The 22,851-nt window shown below is 46.9% G+C and overlaps 1 protein-coding gene across 6 annotated transcripts in view; it reads left to right on the forward strand.

Moving 5' to 3' along the window:
* Nucleotides 1-22,851, forward strand: part of hipk3 (homeodomain interacting protein kinase 3) — a 155,967-nt gene that overhangs the window by 117,691 nt on the left and 15,425 nt on the right. For all 6 annotated transcript variants that reach the window (XM_033038806.1, XM_033038802.1, XM_033038805.1 and 3 more), the window contains 5 exons: nt 10,796-10,915; nt 11,699-11,785; nt 14,072-14,256; nt 15,832-15,991; nt 21,973-22,096. In XM_033038806.1, coding sequence (XP_032894697.1) covers nt 10,796-10,915; nt 11,699-11,785; nt 14,072-14,256; nt 15,832-15,991; nt 21,973-22,096 — 676 coding nt within the window. The remainder of the gene's footprint in view (nt 1-10,795; nt 10,916-11,698; nt 11,786-14,071; nt 14,257-15,831; nt 15,992-21,972; nt 22,097-22,851) is intronic.

Below are 22,851 nucleotides of genomic sequence, written 5' to 3' on the forward strand. Positions count from 1 at the left end.
AGTGCTTTTAAATCCAACTCGGCTCTGCAATATATAAACACATACACTTAAACATACACACATACATACATACACATATATATACACTGACACACACGCACACCATTACCCTTGTTTTTATTCTGTGCTTAGTTCAGTAAACGCCTTAAATGGATGAGGACACTTATGCTTTCTCACTGCTGACCGTCGCTGCCTCTGACATGCGAATCTAAGCCAAGCAGCTTGGCCCGTTACTGCAAGATCCTCACAATTCTGTGTAAAGGTTCCAAATCACACCGAGTGCCAGAATTCAAAAAAGCCATCCCTAAATAGCAGGGCGATTGCTGTGGGAGTTCTACCTGCTTTCGAGCAGCATGCGGGTGCTTCTAATCCAGCAACTGCTTTGTTTGGCTAAGGGAAGCTGCCTGGTGTGATGGGTAAAATCGACTGGGACTGAAACTGCTTTGTTTCACCGTTGATCTTGTGGAGGGGATTGGTCTGCGACCCTCAACTGGGTTTATGACGTGGCCTCATTTGCCCTTCACTGCCAAGTGGCTGGTCACAAGACCTGTGATATCTGGGCATGATATGCATGCTCCAGTCATCCAGCAACCTCGTGTTATCCTGTGCCAAAATAGGCTCTCATTACTTCACACCAGCAGAAGGTATTTTTAAGCAAGCCTACGTTCTCATCTGACGCTCTCCACTTTCATGTGGATGGAGCAAAAGAAACTCTTAGCGAGGGGGGAGGCTACGTTAGGTAACGTCCTGCCTGTGTAGGAAATTTCCATGGAGCTTCCTCAGTGCTTTGTTTAGCTCAGTCTAAGACAAAGCGTGGAAACAGGCCCTTTGGCCCACCAACTCCACACCAACCATTGAACCACCTGTTCACACTAGTTCTATGTTATCCCACTTTATTAGAAAATTATAGAGGCCAATTAACCTACAAACCTGCACAACTTTAGGATGCGGGAGGAAAGCTGGGCGTACGTGCAAACTCCGTACAGACAGCACCCGAGGTCAGGATCGAACCCGGGTCTCTGGCGCTCAATGTATTGTGTCGTCACTGTATTTTGATGCTGCAATTTGTATTGCACAGGTCGCTCAGGGAAATATCTAAATTTGTGATCTTTTTCATATAATTTGTTTGTAAAATTGAATATGGTGTGGAATTTGATCCATACCACCTGTCAGGAGATCAGAGTATATGGGAGGTCTTCAAAAGCAACGGCAAAGTATAATACTTAGAGGGCCAGATCAAAGACAAACCCACAACATCGGAACAAGGGAGCACGTGGATGACGAGAATGTACATCTTCTTTTAATTAACTTATTCAAATAGGTTTTTAAATCAGATAGAAGAGAAAAAGGTAGATCACTAATCTCGTCTCTGCAGGCTGTTTAAATTAGTTATCCAATTAGTTCCACTACTGCAGATTAGTGTTGAGGGTACACAAAAATGCTGGAGAAACTCAGCGGGTGCAGCAGCATCTATGGAGCGAAGGAAATAGGCAACGTTTTGGACCGAAACCCTTGGTTTCGGCCCAAAACGTTGCCTATTTCCTTCGCTCCATAGATGCTGCTGCACCCGCTGAGTTTCTCCAGCATTTTTGTGTATCTTCGATTTTCCAGCATCTGCAGTTCCTTCTTAAACACGTAGTGTTAAGGGTGTTTAATTGTTATATGCACCAACTGCAGAACAATGAAGTCCTTACTTGCAGCAGCTTTTAACGGGTCCGTAAACACAATGCACATAGGTAAAATATAATATCAAAATATTATTTTAAAAAAATTAAAGTAATTATTAAACTTAAGCCCCTATCCCGCTTACGTGTACTTGGCACGCTAATTACGTGTACTTGGCACGCGGCGGTTCCGCAAAGGTCGCGCGCGACTTCACTCGTCCGCACAGCCGTCTGGAGCGCGTGACGTCATTTGAAGATGGACGCAAAATGCTGGAGTAACTCAGCGGGACCGGCAGCATCTCTGGAGAGAAGGAATGGGTGATCTCTCGGGTCGAGACAACTTCTTCAGTCTGAAAGAAGGGTCTTGACCCGAAACGTCACCCAGAGATGCTGCCGGTCCCGCTGAGTTACTCCAGCATTTTGTGTCTGTCTTCAATTTTCTTGGCCCCGCTCTGGGAGTAGAAGTGGGGGTGGATCCGGATCCGTAATGACTGTGAGCCCCAGGCCGAGCTCGACGATCGTTTGCCTGCTTCTGCTGCTGTTGGAGGTGAGACGTTGCGTCGCGCCAGGGTCTTGGGCCTGTCCCACTTTGGCCGTCAGTTAAGTGACAGGCCGGTTGCGCGCGGAGATTTTGTTCGCTACAAAATTTCAGAACGCCGCACGATACCGCGCACAACTCCATACCCCTCCGCGTTTCTCAGTGGGACCGGCCCCGCGCGGCCACACGATGCCCGTGCGCCTCAACGCGACGACGAGGTCGCGTTATTTGCGTGCCAAGGACACGTAAGTGGGACAGGGCCTTTAATACTAGGTCGGCATAATAGTGCAATACTGAAGTCCATAGTACAACCAAAGACACAGTCCATGGAAGGTTGGTAGGGATATGGAACATGTTGCCTGAGTCTGAAGAAGGGTCTCGACCCGAAACGTCTCCCATTCCTTCTCTCCAGAGATGCTGCCTCACCCGCTGAGTTACTCCAGCATTTTGTGTCTACCTTCGATTTAAACCAGCATCTGCAGTTCTTTCTTATACAAGCTGCCAGAGGATGAAGGTGGGGCACGTATTATATAGCAGGTTTGTAGGTTAATTGGCCTCTGTAAATTTCCCCCAGCATGCAGTATGGATGAGAAAGTGGGACAACATGAAACTATTCGGGCAGGTACGTGGATAGGAACGGTTTAGAGCGGGGGTGTCAAATTCATTTTAGGTCACAGGCAAATTGCGACTTCATGCGCGCCGGATCGTGCGAACGCAGTCCAATCCGGCACCGCAGACAGCTTCAGCCCGCTCAGGCATCGGGGGAATCATCCCGCAAGTTTGACACCCCTGGTTTAGAGTGATATGGGCCAATCATGGGCAAATGGGACTAGCTTAGATGTGGCATCTTGGTCGGCACGGATGGATTGGGCCGTCAGGCCTGGTTCAAGATTCAAGATTCAAGATAGATTTAATTGTCACATGTGCCAGATGGCACAGTGAAATGAAATTCCCATACAGCCATACAATAAAAATAAAGAACACAACACACTATAGAATTTGACATAAAACATCCCCACACAGCAGAATCAAAGTTTCCCACTGTGTGGGAAGGCACCAAAGTCAGTCTCTTCCTCCACTGTTCCCCGTGGTCAGGGCCTCCCCAAGCCCTCCGCAGTTGCAGCTACGGGCGGCCTGATGTCCAGGACCGTTCGCCGGGGTGATACAAGTCCGACGTCGGGGCTGCGGGACGTCCTCAGCGGCGTGGACACAGAGTCGGCCCCCTCCTACCGGAGTCGGCAGCTTCCAAAGTCCGTAGGCCGCGCCGGGTGGAGACTGCTGCTGGAGACCCTCTGCAAGGCGCCCCAGGACTCCACGATGTTGTTCAGCGCCGCCCGCGTTGGAAGCTCTCCGCACCAGAGCTCCACGATGTTGAAGCAGCGGCCCAACGCTCCGGAGCTCCAAATGGCGACCCAGGTAGGCATCGCCCGCTCCGCGGTGACTCCAGCGCTGCGCCGCCGCTGTAGCAGCCCTGGCCCGGTTCCCGGTCCCCGGCAGGAAAGGCCGCTCCGATCCAGCTGGTAGGCCGCGAGGTGGGGGGCGAGGACGCGACTCGGAGAAATAGTCGTGTCCCCGCCAGGAAGAGACTGGGAAACGGTTTCCCCCTTACCCTGCCACCCTCCCCCACATAGAAAAGTTAAAGTTCCCCCCCAAAACAGACTTTGGACTAACTGAAAATAAAAAAAAGGATAGAAATGACAGACAGGCTGTAGGCAGAGGCTGCTGCCAGTGCAGCGCCCCTTGAGTTCCGAGTTGACTCTACGACTCTATGACTCTAAGATTATGGTTGTTGAGATTAATGTTGTATAATGTTGAAGAAGCCTGATGGTTGCTGAAAGGAAGCTGCTCTTGAACCTGATACTCAACATGTAACACAGCACAGCAATTTTTCCATTTTCCACTTTCCTTTTGAATCTGTTTCCATCAACCATTCGGGAAATGTGCTTGATTTGAATGGCATCTCGTAATTTTAAGCAACCATCAATTTTTCTTTGAACCTATGAAACAAAACAAAACGGAGATTAACAACTTGGAAACAGGCTCTTCTGCGCATCTAGTCCATGCAAAACTAGGCGTTCTGGGCTAGTCCCATTCGCCTGCATTTGGCCCATAGCCCTCTTAAACACTCCCTATCCATACATCTGTCCAAATGTCTTTTGAAAATAGACGTCTAACCCTTTATTTATGATGCTGTCTGCCATCTAATTAATCAAAAGTCTTTAACCATTGATTCCTGTCCTTTTGGATATTTTATTTCATCCATATAAAATGTTACACATGACCAGAACAGCTGGATCCCATCAGACTTGTAGATGCTGGAAATCTGTAATAAAACAAAATGATTGAAACTCTCAGGAGGCTAGGTAGCATCTGTGAACCATGTTTTGCCCCCAATGCACCCAAAGCTTTGGATACTCCGGTGACCAACTGTAGTCGATGTGGGAGGAGTGCAAAGTGAAGAATGGAGGAGAAAAGACTGGCTTCATTCAGTAATGCAGCAAATTCCTTCTCATGCAAGGAAAAACATTGGAAGCCAGCATCTTGATACTTTGGCATGCAACAGTTGTAAGTAGAGGAACAACTCAAAAGAGCAGTTCAAAAATCACCACACCCTGGAATTAGTATGGGAGGTAGAAAAATGGAATATTGGACCTGGGATACTGGGGGAGAAAATTCTCTGGGCAGTTCGTTCGGTAGAACCTTGATATATCATCTCAACTAAAAGCTCGAAGTGGAATTCAAGCAGGGAAGTTAGGTTAGAGTTCGAGGAAGAATGTTGGAAGCCTATGGCGCAGCTGGTGGACCAGCTGTCTCACTGCGCCGGAAGACCGTGTTTGATCCTAACCTCAGGTGCTGTCTGTGTGGAGTTTGCATGTTCTCCCTGTGACCCCGTGCTTTTCCTCCGGGCACTCCAGTGTCCTCTCCCCATCCCAACGACATGCGGTTAGTTTGCCTCTGTAAATGACGAAGTGTGATAGCATTGAACTGCGTAAGCAGGTGATCGATGGTCAGCATGAGCCCGGTGGGCCAAAGGGCCTGTTTCCATGTTGTATCTTTAAACTAAAATAAATATGTGAGAATTTGGCAAAACCGTGAAAATTGAAAACAGAAAATCAATCCATTTGAGTTTCATGAGTGCGGAATCTGTTGCCCATTTTCATTTTCTGGAGCACCATAAAATAGTTTCACTGCTCCTCGAAGTAATCTTGTTCAAAATCACCTCAGCCAGGCAGAAGTTACGGCCTTATTAGTTGAAAGTGCTTTCAAGTAGAGAGAATATTTCAACTTGGATCAGATTCCAAAACCTGAAAACCTTTTTGTATTATTTTAATGGAAGCTTTTCTTTGTAAACATTTGTATCTCATGGTGACTAAAGAGAGAGCTGAGCCATGAAGTGAAAAACTTGGAAGTGAAAGGCATTTGAAAATTGTTAATGCAGGCTTGAAGCAGATAGATTATTTCACGATTAATTGAGTTTAGGTGACGTAAGTCAGTGATGAGATCAGTACTGGCTCTATTCTGGTTTCTAGAACCACTATTCTTTGACTTTTATGTCTTGAAATGTCATTCTTCTCATCTGACATAATTACTTTTGTTGATGTAGTGTGGGGCCGTACACTGACGCAGCTAGTAGTGCTGCTGCTATATATCCAACCACCCGAGATCCTGACCTTGGACCTGTGCGGAATTTTGCCCTGCGTAGGAAGGAACTGCTGATGCTGGTTTAAACCAAAGATAGACACAAAACGGTGGAGTAACTCATGAGTCTGAAGAAAGTTCTCGACCCAAAACGTCACCCATTCCTTCTCTCCAGAGATGCTGCCTGTCTCGCTGAGTTACTCCAGCATTTTGTGTCGATCTTTGGAGTTTCACTCTTGTTACCTTTGTGGGTTTTCCCCAGGGCTCTTTAGAGATGCAGCACGGAATCAGGCCCTTCGGCCCATCGAGTCTGTGCCGACCAGTGACTAACACTATCCTACACACACTAGGGACAATTAAAAATGTTACCAAAGTCAATTAACTTACACACCTGTATGGAGGGTGGGAGGAAACCGGAGCACCCGGAGAAAACCCACACGGTCACAGGGAGAACATACAATCTTCGTACAGACAACAACCGTAGTCAGGATTGAACCCGGGTCTCTGGTGATGTGAGGCAACAGCTCTACCTCTATGCCGCTGTGTCCACCATTATTGGTTGAAGGAAACCAAGAGAGGGGAGATGAGACAGCTTGGCTAGGAGCCAGCATAGATCCAATAGGCCGAACAGCTTCATTCTTTGTTGTCACAAGTCGCCCTACAGTTCTCTGGTTTTCGCCCACATCCTAAAGACAAAATAGGTTGGTGAGTTAATTAATTGGTCACTGTAAATTTTCCTATGTCAGGGAATACTAGAATTTGAACTAGTGTAGAGATGATTGATGGTTGGCGTGGATTTGGTGGGCCGAAAGGCCCTGTATCTCTTTAAATGCTAATAGTCCCCTGATCCACTGAAACAAGCAAATGCGACCTTACGTAACGTCTGACAGTGGGTGCACTGGGCTGAGGGGGCCCATATAGAATTATGTGCGCAATCCACTGGAGTAGAACCATGTGACTCAGAGGCAAGAGGTATTGACGGAGCCAAGCTGACATTTTAACATGCCTGATTGAAGAAGGCTTTTCCAAGAGTAATGTTTGCATGTGAGCTGCGTTCAGCCCAGTGTGGAATTCATGTACAACTCAATGGCCAGACTTCTTAGCTCTTGAGAGGACAAAAAGACTTTGGAAAGGTCCAGCGCACTTATTGTGTAGGAAACAATATATTACTGAGTGAATTGTTTCTTAAAAATGCCATAAATACATAATAGCTTGGAAGCTGCCGAGCATGCAGTCATTCTGATAAACATGTTGAAAGGCTTCCAAATACTTTGTAGCCATGTGGTGGCTGAGCCCATCGATGGGTGACTGAGAAACAACAGAGATCAGGTTGGCTTGCAGGCCCTTCCTTGCCCTTTACTCCAGCCTTGCATCTGGGGGCTTTACGGTGGTAGAGTTGCTGCCTTACAGCGCCAGAGACACGGGTTCGATCCTGACTACGTGTGCTTGTCTGTACGGAGATCGTACGTTCTCCCCGTGACATGCGTAGGTTTTCCCCGGGTGCTCTGGTTTCCTCCCACACTTCAAAGACCTACAAGTCACCGTTTATGGCTGATTTTCCATGGACCTCATCTCCTCCCCTGTTCCATTTTTCCATGTATGAAATGCAAACAAAGGGACCAGCATCCATTCCCAAGTGATAGAATGGAAAGGCAGAGAATCCATGGTCAACCTGTCAAGACTTGAGGTGTTCTGGTCTCCCCTGTTATAAATAGGATAATGGGGATATTGAAGGAAGTACATTCTACCAGATTGATGCCACTGGTGAGAAGGTACACCTCACAAGATTGATAAAAAATCCATAGCACTTATTTTCCAGAAAAGACCACAAACTGTAAAGGATTTAAAAGCATAAAAAACACTGCAGGTGCTGTAAATTTGAAATAAAAAACAGAAAATGCAAAGATGCTCAGCAGGTTAGGCAGCATCTGTGAAGAGAGAAACCGAATTAGTATTTTGTCAGTGGTGTGATTTTATTGAAGTCTACAAGGTTATGAAGTAGTTTGAAGTTTTAATCTCACTGTGGCACCTTGGAATTTGGATTTTTACGTAAAGAAAAAGTCAGAATTGATAATACTGTGAAAAACCACCTCTTCACTCCTGTTTCTCGAGAGAAGAAATCTATTGTCCTTCATAAATTCATAAGTTGTAGGAGCAGAATTTAGCCATTTGGCCCATCAAGTCTACTCCATCATGCTATCATGGATGATGATGTATCTTTCCCTCTCAACCCCAGTCTCCTGCCTTCTCCCCATAACCCCTGACAACCATACTAATCAAGAATCTATCAATCTCCACCTTAAAAATTACCATTGACTTGGCCTCCACAGCCGCATGTGGCAATGAATTCCACAGATTCACCACCATCTGACTAAAGGAATTCCTCCTCATCTTTCCAAAGGTACGTCCTTTTATTCTGAGGCTATCGCCTCTGGTCCGAGTGTCCTCCACTCATGGGAACATCCTCTCCACATCCACTCTCTCCAGGCCTCTCACTAGTCTTTAGCCAGTGTGGTCTGCCCCTGACCCCAGACACACCGATGTGGCTCATGTTTTATTACCTTTCAAGTTGAAGAAAAATAGATATTGCTAGTACATGCTGACCTTGCCGGTAAGATCAACAGTACTTGATTGAATTTTTTAAAGAATCTAAACAAAAATGTATTGGAAATAAATCCAATTAATAGCGTAGAAGCCAATCTCTGTACCACGGGGAATAGTGGAGGGGAATTGCATGAATTTAGTTTTGGGTGCAGCTCGGTAAGCATGCAGGAGAGATATTTTAGATAGACACAAAATGCTGGAGTAACTCAGCGGGACAGGCAGCATCTCTGGAGAGAAGGAATGGGCGACGTTTCCCTCTGACCTGACTCTCAGTCTGAAGAAGGGTGTCGACCTGAAACATCACGCATTCCTTCTCTCCAGAGATGCTGCCTGTCCCGCTGAGTTACTCCAGCATTTTGTGTATCTTCGGTGTAAAGCGGCATCTGCAGTTCCTTCCTACACAGTCGAGATACGTTGATGAGTTAAATGAAGACAAATGGGTGGAAAAGTGGAAAGCATGACCTTCAACAGGGCTGAATGGCCTGTTTCCTGTTTTGATTTCCATGTAATATTGTGTAAGAAGAAACCCGGGTATATCCAGGCACTATTTATGATGCAAAGCACTGACCCACAGATTTCTAAGTTTATAATTTCTATGTATACACATGACCACCCTGCATGTAACTGGAGCGTCAAGTGAGATGATGCAATTTACTGGACAGAGCAATTGAATACCAACTAGGTTAACTCATGGAATTCAAATTAACCCAGTTGAATGTCACTGATATGAATCTATTTGCTTGATTTGATGGTATAATTGTCAGAGTTGGTCTCTTACCTCATTTCCCAACACTCTGGTTTGGAATACCATCTATACTGAGTGCAGCTTGTTCTGGCCTGTTTACAACAGATTTCAAAACACACAAAGCTCCTTGACGGTGTGTAGAATTGATGAAGTGCCCCCAGGACAAATTAATTCAGCATACTCAATGCCTCAAGCTCTTATATTTTTAACCTTAAAATGTTTTGTTTTCCTTATTTGTTAATGCAATGAGTAAAATCTTGTGCTCTCCTTGCTCTTTGCACAGGACATGCCGTACTAGTTTCAATGTCGTCCTGCTGAGTCTCTCTATTTGTATCACCTTCCCCCATAGCCAACAATGGACCATTGTGGGCTCCACCCTTTCCTGATCATCGTTGCTTTTGACATATCTTTCATTCATTTGTTTTATGTGCCTTCTATATCTCTCGTTTCCCTTTCCGCTGACTCGCAGCCTGAAGAAGGGTCTCGTCCCGATACGTCACCTATTCCTTTTCTCCAGAGATGCTGCCCAATCCGCTGAGGTACTCCAGCTTTTTGTGTCTTACTTCGCCAACAAAGATACGTTGGCTATTTTAACCATCGGGCGGTCACGATGGCGCAGCGGTAGAGTTGCTGCTTTACAGCGAATGCAGCGGCGGAGACCCGGGTTCGATCCCGACTACGGGTGTTGTCTGTACGAAGTTTGTACGTTCTCCCCGTGACCTGCGTGGGTTTTCGCCGAGATCTTCGGTTTCCTCCCACACTCCAAAGACCTACAGGTTTGTAGGTTAATTGTAGGCTTGGTAAATGTAAAAAATTGTCCCTAGTGGGTGTAGGATAGTGTTAATGTGCGGGGATCGCTGGTCGGCACGGACTGGGTGGGCCGGAAGGGCCTGTTTCTGTGCTGTATCTCTAAACTAAACTAAACAGAACTAAACTACCTTGAAGCAGACCTCAGGAATATCACCAACGGCAAGGGTTATATCGATTGATAGTAGAACCAGTAGATCCTCTTCTGGGACCAGCACGCAGAGAGATGCAACACTCCCGTGCCGTCTCACATGTGTGTGTGTGCCCGTGTGTTTGAAGCTTTGGTGTTGTTCTCTGTATTTCTGCCTCTATCTACTTCTGAAACATAGATGGCGCTGTTTAGTTCTGAGTTCCACAGTTTGAACCCAGTGATAAGTTTAGTTTAGTTTAGCTTAGAGATACAGTGCACAAACAGCCCTTTGGCCCACCGAGTCCGCGCCGACCAGGGACACACACTAGGGACAATTTACAATTTTACCGAAGCCAATTAACCTACAAACCTGCATGTCTTTGGAATGTGGGAGGAAACCGGAGCACCCATAGAAAACCCACGCAGGTCACGGGGAGAACGTACAAACTCCATACAGACAGCACCCATAGTCAGGATCGAACCCGGCTCTCTGGCGCTGTAAGCCAGCAACTCTACCGCAGCGCCACCGTGCCACGCGTTGATAAGGGTGACATGGCTCAGCCATGACTGTTGCCCTGATGTATTTATTCTACCCACAGTTGATGCGTTGTGTACATTGCTGCATATGGAGCCAAGGAAATGACTCATGATTTTATTTTAACCCACAGATACGTTATATTTCTCAAACACAAGGGTTACCAGGAGATCATTTATTAAACGTTGGGACAAAGACAACGCGTTTCTTCTCCAGAGACATCGACTCAACATATTCAGGGTGGAAAATGAAGGTACTTGTTGAATTTGCTACATCCTTTACTCAAACCTGGAGCATTATTTCCAATCGAGTGAATCTTGTTTCCTTGGCTCTGGTTTTAGGTTACTCTCATCGATTATCCAATTATTGCTTTCATTCAAACTTATCCAGTGCTCTTTGTGTCTCAGACCTGCTTTGCCTTACAACAAAATATTAACGCATTGTTGCTCAGACTCATAGAACAGTACAGCACAGGAACAGGCCTTCTCCACATCATCTGTGCCTGACATAATCCCAAATTAAACTCATGCCATCTGACTGCATACGATCCATATCACTCCATTCCTGCGTATTCATCTGCCTATCTGAAAAGTCTCTTGAACGCCATTATCTCCTCACCGCCCTCACCTTCATGGTGACACAATGACGCGGCTGGGAGGGCCACTTCCTCACAGTGCCAAAGACTGGGGTTCCATCGTCATCTCATTTGCTGTCTGTGTGGAGTTTGCACGTTCCCCCTGTGACCGCATGGATTTCCTCCGGGTGCTTCAGTTTCTTCCTACATCCCAAAGACGTGCGGGTTTGTAGGTGAATTGGCCTCTGTACAAAAGAATTGCCCTGAAAGCTTATCTGTCTGAAGTGGGTGCCGAGCAGAAAAGTTACACCTATCCATGTTCTCCGGAGATGCTGCCTGACCCGCTGGGTTACTCCGGCTCTATTGTGTCGTTAGCAGGAATAGAAAACTGATTTTGGTGGATTTTTCCCTCTGTCCCTATGCTTATCCTCTATTTTATTTCAATTGTTTATTTGTTTCCAGACTCCGGAAGATCATGAAGCAGAAACAGGGATGAAATCGAAGGAAGCCAGAAAGTATATCTTTGGTAGTTTGGATGATATAGCGCATGTAAGTCTTACAATCGTAGAACTGTGCAGCACAGAAACGCGTCAGTCCGCCCCATTCCATCCATGCCGACCGTGATGCCTATCAACGCTAATCCCATTTGCTGACATTCGCCTAGTATCTTTTCCAAGTTCCTGTCTAAAAGCCTTTTAAACCCTGCAATTCCATCTGCCTCCGTTACTCCCTCGAGCAATTCCTTCCACATATTCACCAGCCTCGTTAAACTTACCCCTCAAATGTCCTTCGCATTTCTTCCCTCACACCTCAAACCGAAAAGATTCTCTCTATTTGATCTCTGCCCCTCATGATAGTGTGAACCTCTATAGGGTCACACCAACAGCCTCCTCTGCTCCATTGAGAATGAACCCAACCGATCCAATATCTCATTTTGATTGCTCCCTTCCATTACAGGCAACATCCTGGTGAATCTCTTCTGCACTCTCTCTATTGCTCTCACATCCTTTCTGTAGTGTAACGACCAGCACTGTAATATTGTGTGCACAATATGTTAAATGTGATCTAACCAATGTTTGAAATCACAACCACTGGACGATCCAACTTAGTCCCTTGTACTATGAAGGCAAGCATGCAAAATGTTCGACCACATTAGCCTTACTCCCCAGTGCCAACACTTTCAGGGAGCTTTGGACTTGCACCCCAAGAGCTGTGTACATCAACACTTCCTAGATCCCTGCCATTTACTCCATATGTCCTGCCAGAATTTGACCTCCATAATCCATCGCCTCACATTTGTCTGTGTTTTGAATTCCATAAAGGATCTTTAGCCAAAGGGGAATCACTTTAGTTCCAACTAAAGTTACTCAAAATCAGATGGAGTTGGATTAAATGGCATAGACATTGCCTAATGGCAAATTGGAGGATCAGTGCCTCATATTTTAATCGGGTAGCTTATGAATGTTGAGCATGCAGCAGTATGAATATTGAATCCTCTCATTTTAAGTAACCTCTACAAATATTGTCCCTCCCCCTTTACCTCCATTCCTCCACTAAATGTCAGTTAAGCGGTTCCACAGTTTGCGACGATGTATCCCTCTTGGGATCACACCGTCCCTAGCCAACAATCTGCCTATCAGGGTACACAAAAAAGCTGGAGAAACTCAGCGGGTGCAGCAGCATCTATGGAGCGAAGGAAATAGGCAACGTTTCGGGCCGAAACCCTATCAGGGAACCTCCCTGCCTGAGGCCATCTGTCGCCAGCCTCAAATTGTCCTGATTTTTCTTGCTTCCAAGACACCCAACCACCCCCACCACCCAACCACCCAACCCTCCCCACAATCACTGAAGATGGGTCCCGACCCGAGACGTCACCTATACATGCTCTCCAGAAATGCTGAGTTACTCCAGCATTTGCTGTCTCTCAGGAACGTAACCCTGTCATAACCTGAGGGGGGGACCTACAGACTCAATGGGTTAAATAGTCTTCCCCTATGCAGTAGAGAAACATGAAGCACAGTGAGATATGCACGTACCTCTGTTACAGGGAACTGAACCATTCTACCACAATTAGAGGTACACAAAAATGCTGGAGAAACTCAGTGGGTGCAGCAGCATCTATGGAGCGAAGGAAATAGGCAACGTTTCGGGCCGAAACCCTTCTTCGCTCCATAGATGCTGCTGCACCCGCTGAGTTTCTCCAGCATTTTTGTGTACCTTCGATTTTCCAGCATCTGCAGTTCCTTCTTAAACACTAACACAATTAGAGAGCAGGCCTGAACTACTATCTACCTCATTGGTGACCTTCCTACTATCTGGCTTTGCCTTGCACTAAATGTTATTATCTTATCATGTATATGTGCACCGTGAATGGCTCGATTGTAATCATGTATTGCCTTTCCGCTGACTGGATAGCACGCAAAAGAAGCTTTTCACTTCGGTTCACGTTTCAGTTTGTGTTTAGTTTATTGTCACTTTGTACCGATGTACAGTGAAAAGCTTTTGTTGCGCGCTAACCAGCCAGCGGAAAGCCAATACAGGATTACAATCGAGCCATTCACAGTGTACAGATACGTGACAAAGGGAATATCGTTTTGGGGAAGGTAGCCGGTAAAATCTGATTAAAGATAGTCCGAGGGTCCCCGATGAGGTCGATCGTAGTTCGGGACTGCTCTCTGGTTGCGGTGGGATGGTTCAGTTGCCTGATAGCAGCTGGGAAGAAACTGTCCCTGAATCTGGAGGTGTGGGTTTTGCCCGATGGGAGAGGGGAGAAGAGGAGACAATAAACAAACTAAACTAAACTGCTGCTAAGTTTACCGTGTGGTCTGGCCGTAGGTGAACGTGGTGATGGATTTGGAGGGAAGTGACCTGCAGGCGGAGAAGGCAGATCGCATGGAGTTTGTCAGTCTGTTGAAGAAGATGTTGCTGATCGACGCTGACAAGAGGATCACTCCAGTAGAGGCTATGAGCCACCCCTTTATAGCCATGCAGCACCTACTGGACTTTCCACACAGCAACCAGTAGGTCCCCTTCTATATGTACAAACACGTGCCCTGCAAGTGCAAGAATGAAATGGTTGCGGGGACGTGTGTGTGGCAGGGAATGCTCGATTAGTCAGCAGTTGCTGCCCATTCACCTTGAGCGGATGGTGCTGAGACACTGCCCCCTTGACCATTCATGCTGCACAGTGAAGATGCTTCTGCCAGTGGTGTTGTGACGAGCAATTCATTCCAGTATAGAGAGCTCTGTGCCAATGTAGAGAATTTCAGTCCCGTGAAATAGTCCCGTCCAGTTGAGTATCAGGGGTTATGGGGAGAGGGAAAGATAGATCAGCCGCGATTGAATGGCAGAGTAGACCCGATGGGCCGAATGGCCTAATTCCGCTCCTAGATCTTACGAACAGTGTAGGGAGTTTCAGTGCAGTGTGGAGAGTTCTAGTTCAGTGTAGATGGAGCAATGCTGATAGGCTTCCAAGTCGGGATGGTGTATGAATCGGTGGGCACCTTGGGAGGTTGCCGTACCCCTTCTTGTTTCTGGATGCTTCCCAGGACTGAGATGCCGTTGAATGGTGCTACAGAGCATGTTTGAAATGGCATGATCCCCTCGGGGTTGAGCCTCTGCCTCACAGCACCAGAGAACCTGGTTCAATCCCAACCGTCACCGCTGAGGGAAGAATAACATGTGATAAATGTAAGTGGGTGGTCAGCATGGACTCTGTGGGCCAAATGGCCTGCTTCAGTCCTGCATGATTCAACAGCAAAGGGCTGGGATAGACTCAATGGGCTGAATGATTTTCTTCTGTGATGTAAACGCCATTTCCTAATTCAAGCATGAAATGGCCTTGCTTGAATGTGGAGAGGATGTTTCGACTAGGACTATGGCCTCAGGTCCTATAAAAGAGACGGGATCTTATAGAAACATATAGAATTATTAAGGGATTGGACACGCTAGATGCAGGAAACATGTTCCCGATGTTGGGGGAGTCCAGAACCAGGTGCCACAGTTCAAGAATAAGGGGTAGGCCATTTAGAACTGAGAAGAGGAAAAACTTTTTCACACAGAGAGTTGTGAATTTGTGGAATTCTCTGCCTCAGAAGGCAGTGGAGGCCGATTCACTCGATTAATTCAAAAGAGTGTTAGATAGAGCTCTTAGGGCTAGCGGAATCAAGGGGTTTGGGGAGAAGGCAGGAACGGGATACTGATTGTGGATGATCAGCCATGATCACATTGAATGGTCGTGTTGGCTTGAAGGGCCGAATGGCCTACTCCTGCACCTATTGTCTATGTAACTATGAATTTCAATTGATATCTTTAAGTCGGAGATTGACATGTTCTTGATTAGTAAGGGTGTTTGGGGTTATGGGGAGAAGGCAGAATGGAGTTGAGTGGAAAGGACAGATCAACCCTGATTGAATGGCGAGTAGACTTGATGGGCCGAATGGCCTAATTCTGCTCCTGGAACTTATGAACTTACAGTTGAGGGAGAGATGAGTGCATTGTGGCAGGCTTGTGTGACTTGGGCAGGTAATGCCTTATTTGCACAACAGGCACACGTGATTCAGGCATGTAACGCCCTGTTTGTTCCCTCTCCTCAGCGTCAAGTCCTGTTTCCACATAATGGATGTCTGCAGGTGGAGGCCGAGCTTGTACGATGTGATCAACCGCAATAAGATGCCATTCATGAGACCAGTTGCCTCAAATAATGCCGCAAACCTGACCGTGGCTTTTAATAAACTAGGCTCAGTACACAGCCAGGTAAGGGAAGAGCTGACCTCCTTCAGCGGTTCAATGGTTCTCCTTTGAGTTAACGCAACAACTGAGATCACCAAGGATAGACACAAAACCCCGGAGTAACTCAGCGGGTCAGGCAGCATCTCTGGGGAAAAGAAATGGGTGACGTTTCGGGGCGAGACGCTTCTTCAGACTTATTTCACCAACTGAACAGTGGGGAGAAAGCAGTTTGCAGACGTACCTAGACACATGGGCATGTTGGTTTGGACAAGCTTAGATTAGTTCGGAAGGAGAACGTGTGTGAATGTTTTGGTGGCACAATTGGTAGAGTTGCTGCCTCACAGCGCCACACACCCACATTCCATCCTGACCTCAGGTGCTATCTGTGTGGAGTTTGCACCTTCTCCCTGTGGCCGCATGGGTTTGCCCCCGATGCTCCGGTTTCCTCTCACGCCCTAAAGATACGTGGGTTTGAAGGTTAATTGGCCTCTGTAAATAGCCCCTGTTGAGTAAGGAGTGGATTAAAAGGTGAGATAACGTAGAACTAATGTGAACAGGTGATCAAATGTGTAGGAAGGAACTGCAGATGCTGGTTTACACCGAAGATAGACACAAAATGCTGGAGTAACTCAGCAGGTCAGGATGCTGCCTGACCCGCGTAGTTACTCCAGCTTTTTCTGTCTATCTTTGGTGAATGGATGATCGAAGGGTCAGCGTGGACTCGGTGGGCCGAAGGACCTGTTTCAATGTTATATCTCCAAACTAAAACTAAATGGAATATCTGAAGGAGAGAATGTGGGAGAGAGAGAGCAGCTGAATAAAGAGCCTCACCTTGCTTTGCTGTGAGACTCTATCGCTCCAGTTATTGACATGGTGTGGCTTCTTTCACCCAAAACCGTTCATGACCTTGTCTCGCTGTTCATCCTGTCTGTGGAATGCTGCAGTTGGCTGGGCAGTTGATGTCGGAATTAATGTCACGGCGGTGGGCCATCGGGATTGTAATGTGGATTCTTAGCCAAACGCACCAGAAACATGGGTCCAAATCCCACCACCATTGCAGGGGACAAATTTATATTTGGTCAATTGAATAATTCTGCAATAAAAAGCTCGGCTCAGCATTGGGGACCATGAAACGCCCAGACTATCCAGAAAACATATACGATTTACTGATGGAAACTGCTACCGTCACCTCATCTAATTGTCTTCCTCATCATTGTGGGGGCATTTAATTGCCCCCCAGGAATGGATTAGCAGGTCAGGGTTCAAGCATCATTGGGGCAACAAATGCAAACTTTGCCAGTGGAGCCCGCCCACATCCTGTGACTCATGAACAAATAACCATTTGATTAATTCGCCCCAGCAATGGATTGGCAGGTCAGGGTTCATGTTTATTCCCCTCCCTTCCAGTAATGGAGATTAAGCAAAGCATGAATAGTAATAAAAAGCTGGAGTAACTCAGCGGGTCAGGCAGCATCTGTGTAGAAAAGGAATAGGTGACGTTTCGGGTCGAGACCCTTCTTCAGACTTAGAGTCAGTTGAAAGGGAAACGAAAAATCATGAGAGGAATAGATTGGGTAGATGCACAGAATCTCTTGCCCAGAGTAGGAGAATCGAGAACCAGAGGACATAGGTTCAAGGTGAAGGGGAAAAGATTTAATAGGAATCTGAGGAGTAACTTTTTCACACAAAGGGTGGTGGGTGTGTGGAGCAAGCTGCCAGAGGACGTAGTTGAGGCTGGGACTATCCCAACGTTTAAGAAACAGTTTGACGGGTACATGGATAGGACAGGTTTGGAGGGATATGGACCAAACGCAGGCAGTGTAGCTGGGACGTGTTGGCTGGTGTGGGCAAGTTGGGCCAAAGGGCCTGTTTCCACACTGTATCACTCTATGACTCTATATAGACGGTGGTACAGAGAGATATAGAACAAGTGAATGAAATATAAGCAAAAAGTAATGATGATCAAGATAAGGTGGAGCCCACAATGGCCCACTGTTGGCTGTGGGCGGGGTGATAATGAGTGAAACGCACCTGTATAACTTTGATTGTATAACTCGTTATCACCTAGCCCACAGCCAACAACGGACCATTGTGGGCCCCACCTTTCCATGATTATCGATGCAGCTGCAGTTCCTTCCTACACCTTGCACAAAGCAGGAGACACCCCCTCTTAGCCAGAGGTACCCCCACCACAGAGTGAATTCCAGTTAATCCCCACCTACCTGTGCCTCCTATTTCCACCGCTTTGATCCTCCCAGCCCACCTTTGAGCTGTTTATTAAAGTTTTTCATTCGTCACCGGGTGGAAACTGGAGAGGGAATGACGTACCATTTCCAATCACTAATCACATCCGAGTATTTCCAACAATTGCTGGCATTATTTCTGATCTCAGGCTTTCTTCTTGTTTCAGTCACCTGTTCAGTTTCTACCTCGTGGCAGTTTGCTGGTGAAAGCTGCCCTTGAGTCAATTTTGTTCAAAAATATTCATGTGAAGCTTCGTGTCGTGTTATATTGACTTTAGGCTTTAGGGAAAGAGCGTGGATACAGACCCTTCGTCCCACCATGTCCGCGCCGACCAGCGATCACCCCATCCGCTAGCATGATCCTACACACTAGGTACAATTTACAGAAGCCAATTAACCTACCAACCTATACGTCTTTGGAGCACCCAGAGAAAATCCATGCAGTCACAGAGAAAGTACAAACCCCGTACAGACAGCACCCATAGTCAGGATCAAACCAAGGTCATAAGGTCACATGTGATAGGAGTAGAATTAGGCCATCCGGCCCATCAAGTCTACTCCGTCATTCAATCATGGCTGATCTACCTCTCCCTCCTAACCCCACTCCTGCGTTCTCCCCATAACCTCTGACACCTGTAATAATCAAGAATCTATCTATGCCTTAAAAATATCCACTGACTTGGCCTCCACAGCCTTCTGTTGCAAAGAATTCCACAGATTCACCACCCTATGAATAAAGTAATTTCTCCTCATCTCTTTCCTAAAAGAACATCCTTTAATTCTGAGGCTATGACCTCTAGTCCTAGACTCTCCCACTAGTGGAAACATCCTCTCCACATCCACTCTATCCAAGCCTTTCACTATTCTGTATGTTTCAATGAGGTTCCCTCTCATTCTTCTAAACTCCAGTGAGTACAGGCCCAGTGCCGACAAACGCTCATCATAGGTTAGCCTACTCATTCCTGGAATCATTCGTGTGAACCTCCTCTGGACTCTCTCCAGAGTTAGCACATCCTTCCTCAGATATGGTACCCGAAACGGCTCACAATATTCCAAATGTGGACTTTATCAGCACCTTATAGAGCCTCACTCAGCATTACATCCCTGTTTTTGTATACAAGCCGTCTTGAAATAAATGCAAGCATTGAGTTTGCGTTCTTTACTACTGATTCGACCTGCAGATTAACTTTTTGAGAATCTTGCACCGACCGGACTCCCACGTCCCTCTACACCTCCGACTTCTGGATTCTCTCGCCATTTAGAAAATAGTCTACGCCTTTATTCCTACTACCAAAATGCATGACTCCACATTTTGCTACACTATATTCCATCTGCCATTTTTCTGCTCACTCTCCCAACCTGTCCAAGTCCTTCTGCAGAGTCCCTGCTTTCTCTACACTACTTGCCCACTCCACCTATCTTTGCATCATCCGCAAATGTGGCCACAAAGCCCTCAATCCTCTCGCCCAAATCATTAATATACAATGTGAAGAGTAGCGGCCCAAACACAAACCCCTGCGGAACTCCGCTAGTCACTGGCAGCCAAGCTGAAAAGGCCACCTTTATTGCCACTCTTTGTCTTCTGCCATCCTGCCAACCTGCTATCCATGCTAGTATCTGCCCTTTGATACCGTGTGTCTTTGGGGCGGAAAGAAGGCAACTTTACCGCTGCACCACTGTGCCGCGCTTGAATTGAAACTGCATGAAAGTTGTTGCTCTTGCAGCTAAACCGCACAATGTTCCCACCTCAGAACCTGTGAACCGTACAGCTCGTGGTAAAAGCAGCTTTAGTCTCCTGCAGGGGTTAACTGTATTGCGGGTCCTTTAAATAGTGCTCTGAACATGCTGACTCTCACGTAGACTTACACACTACTCAATTGCGCCACCTTGTGTCAAAGCGGATTATTCCGAGACAGACACCCAAGGCTGGAGTAGCTCAGCGGGTCAGGCAGCATCTCTGGAGAAAAGGAATAGGTGACGTTTCTGGTCGAGGCCCTTCTTCGGAGACTGTATCTTCCACAGAAGGACATATTTCAAAGCTTTACCCGTGACGTTGCTCTGTCCGATCTTGTTTGCATGTGCGGTGATAAAATAACTAGGACATAGCACATTTGAAAGCCTGGTATAAACAATTGTTTTTTCCTGAATGCATGTTGAAATTTGATTACTGCCTGAAAGGATAGCAAAGCGATAGACCAACGTGAGCAGGGAAGAGGTATAAGTTACTCAGCCACTATTCAGTGGTTTCGTCCCTGCTCCTCAACAAAGGTGAGGCTGACTGAGTAATGACTGTTTTTAAAAGTGAACAATAACTCTTCAACTCTTCCTGTGGAGTACGAATTAGCAATCAGCGAGCTCCACCTTTGTCATGGAACAGGCATTAAGGACCCCTTGTCTTATTGCTTCCCACAAAGGGGCACTCGTTCCCACTCCTGTTCCCTGTCATTGCAGGGGGAGGGGGGGGCAGAGGGGGGGATACAATTGGTGGTCAGGCAGCATCTGAGGAGAAAAGGAATTGGTGATGTTTCGGGTCAAGACCCTTCTTCAGACTAAGGGCCTTGACCCGAAACATCACCTATTCCTTTTATCCAAAGATGCTGCCTGACCTGCTGAATGTTTTCAGCACTTTGTTTTCATTTAAGGGAGATATCCAGTCTCAGAGCAGTGAGGTGCCCGTGAAGTGTATTTTGATGTGTTGCCATTGCTTTCGTATAGGAATTGTTACTGCCAAATTCACACAATATGTGTGATGTTGAACATGATGTGACCAAATAATGTTTATTGATCAAAACATAAAGTGCTGAAAGAACTCAGCAGGTCAGGCAACATCTGTGGAAACAATGGATCGGGATCCTTCTTCAGTCCTGAAACGTCGTCTGTCCACTACCCTCCACAGATGCTGCCTCATCTGCTGAGTTCTGCCAGCTCTTTGTGTTTTGTTTGAGATTCCTACATCTGCAGTTTCTTCTGTTTCAATGTTTCACTAATGTTTCTGGCAGGTCAATAGTGGCCTCAGGACAGTAGATAATTTTCTTACAAATCAGTAGCTCCAGCATTTCTCTGCTTGTCCTTAGCGCCTCCTCCGATGCTGTGGTACTTCCTTGTTACTTGGCTGGGCGTGTCGGCCTTGGTTACCTGTTCAAGTTGTGTTGGAAGGAACTGCAGATGCTGGCTCACACCAAAGATCGACACAAAATGCTGGAGTAACTCAGCGGGTCAGGCAGCATCTCTGGTCAGACTAAAGAATGGGTCCCGACAGAAACATCACCTATTCCTTTTCTCCAGTGACCCGCTGAGTTACTCCAGCAATTTGTGTCTTACCTGTTCAGGTTTCTGGACAGCAACATGAGCCTGCGGTTTTCTGCCTAGCGACCAAGTCATGGTTGGAAGGGGTTGCCGCTCGGGAAGCCTGGTAACTCATGGTGCAACAGGATCTCCCTGCTGTAGGCAATGGCACCATGACAGAAATGTGACCTGGGGAATAGCGATCCTGACTAAGGGTGCTTGTCTGTACGGAGTTTGTACGTTCTCCCTGTCACCTGCGTGGGTTTTCTCCCAGATCTTCGGTTTCCTCCCACACTCCAAACACGTGCATGGTTTGTAGGTTAATTGGCTTGGTATAAATGTACATTGTCCTTAGTGTGTGTGGGATAGTGTCAGTGTGCGATCGCTGGTCGATGCGGGCTCGGTGTATCTCTAAACTAAACTAAACGAAAACGTGGGCAGAATTGCGCAACTGATGGTTGTTCTCTCTCCATCCAGCATTTACCACCATCTGGAGCTTCCCTAATGCACCACGGGATACCAATGCAGCCAGGGGCTGCGCAGTTTGGGTGCAACGAATCTTTCCAACAGACCCTCATCCTGTGCCCACCCACAATCCAAGGTAGGAGGGGCATATGGCGGACACGCCTCTGCCAGCCAGCTCGGAGCACTCAATACCTGCTGAACTGTTGTGTTATTCCTCGTACACCGGGGATGCGGAGAAGCTTTACGAGGATGTTGTGCAGGCTGGGGCTCTATTCCTTGCAGCAAGGGGTGATCTTACAGAGGTGTACAAAATCATGAGAGGAATAGATTGGGTGGACACACGGTCTCTTTAGGGGAATCGAGAACCAGAGGATGTAGGTTTAAGGTGAGGGGGGAAAAGATTTAATAGGAACCTGAGGGCTAGCTTTTTCACACAAAGGCTGGTGGGCGTAATGGCCCTGTCCCACGGTGCGAGTTCATTCCAAGAGCTCTCCCGAGTTTAAAAATAATCAAACTCGTGCTAAGCACGGAGAATGAACGTAGCGGGGACGTCTCTTAGCGCTAACGGCAGGCACTCGGGAAGACTCGCTAACGGCAGGTAAGCACGGGAAGACTCGTGAAGATTTTTCAACATGTTTAAAAATGTCCACGAGAGCCCCGGGTACCGACGAGTGGCCATTACCGTAAATCTCCCAGTTCGAATCAGGGCAAACTCGGGAGAACTCTTGGAATGAACTCGTACCGTGGGACAGGGGTTTTAGGAACAAGCTTCCAGAGGAGGTAGTTGAGGCAGGTACTTTTGCAACTTTTAAGAACCATTCAGGCAGGTACATGGACAGGACAGGTTTAGAGGGATATGGGCCAAACACAGGCAGGTAGGACTAGGGGTGG

The sequence above is a fragment of the Amblyraja radiata genome, chromosome 20 (genome assembly GCF_010909765.2).
Source record: "Amblyraja radiata isolate CabotCenter1 chromosome 20, sAmbRad1.1.pri, whole genome shotgun sequence".
Taxonomy (NCBI): Eukaryota; Metazoa; Chordata; class Chondrichthyes; order Rajiformes; family Rajidae; genus Amblyraja; species Amblyraja radiata.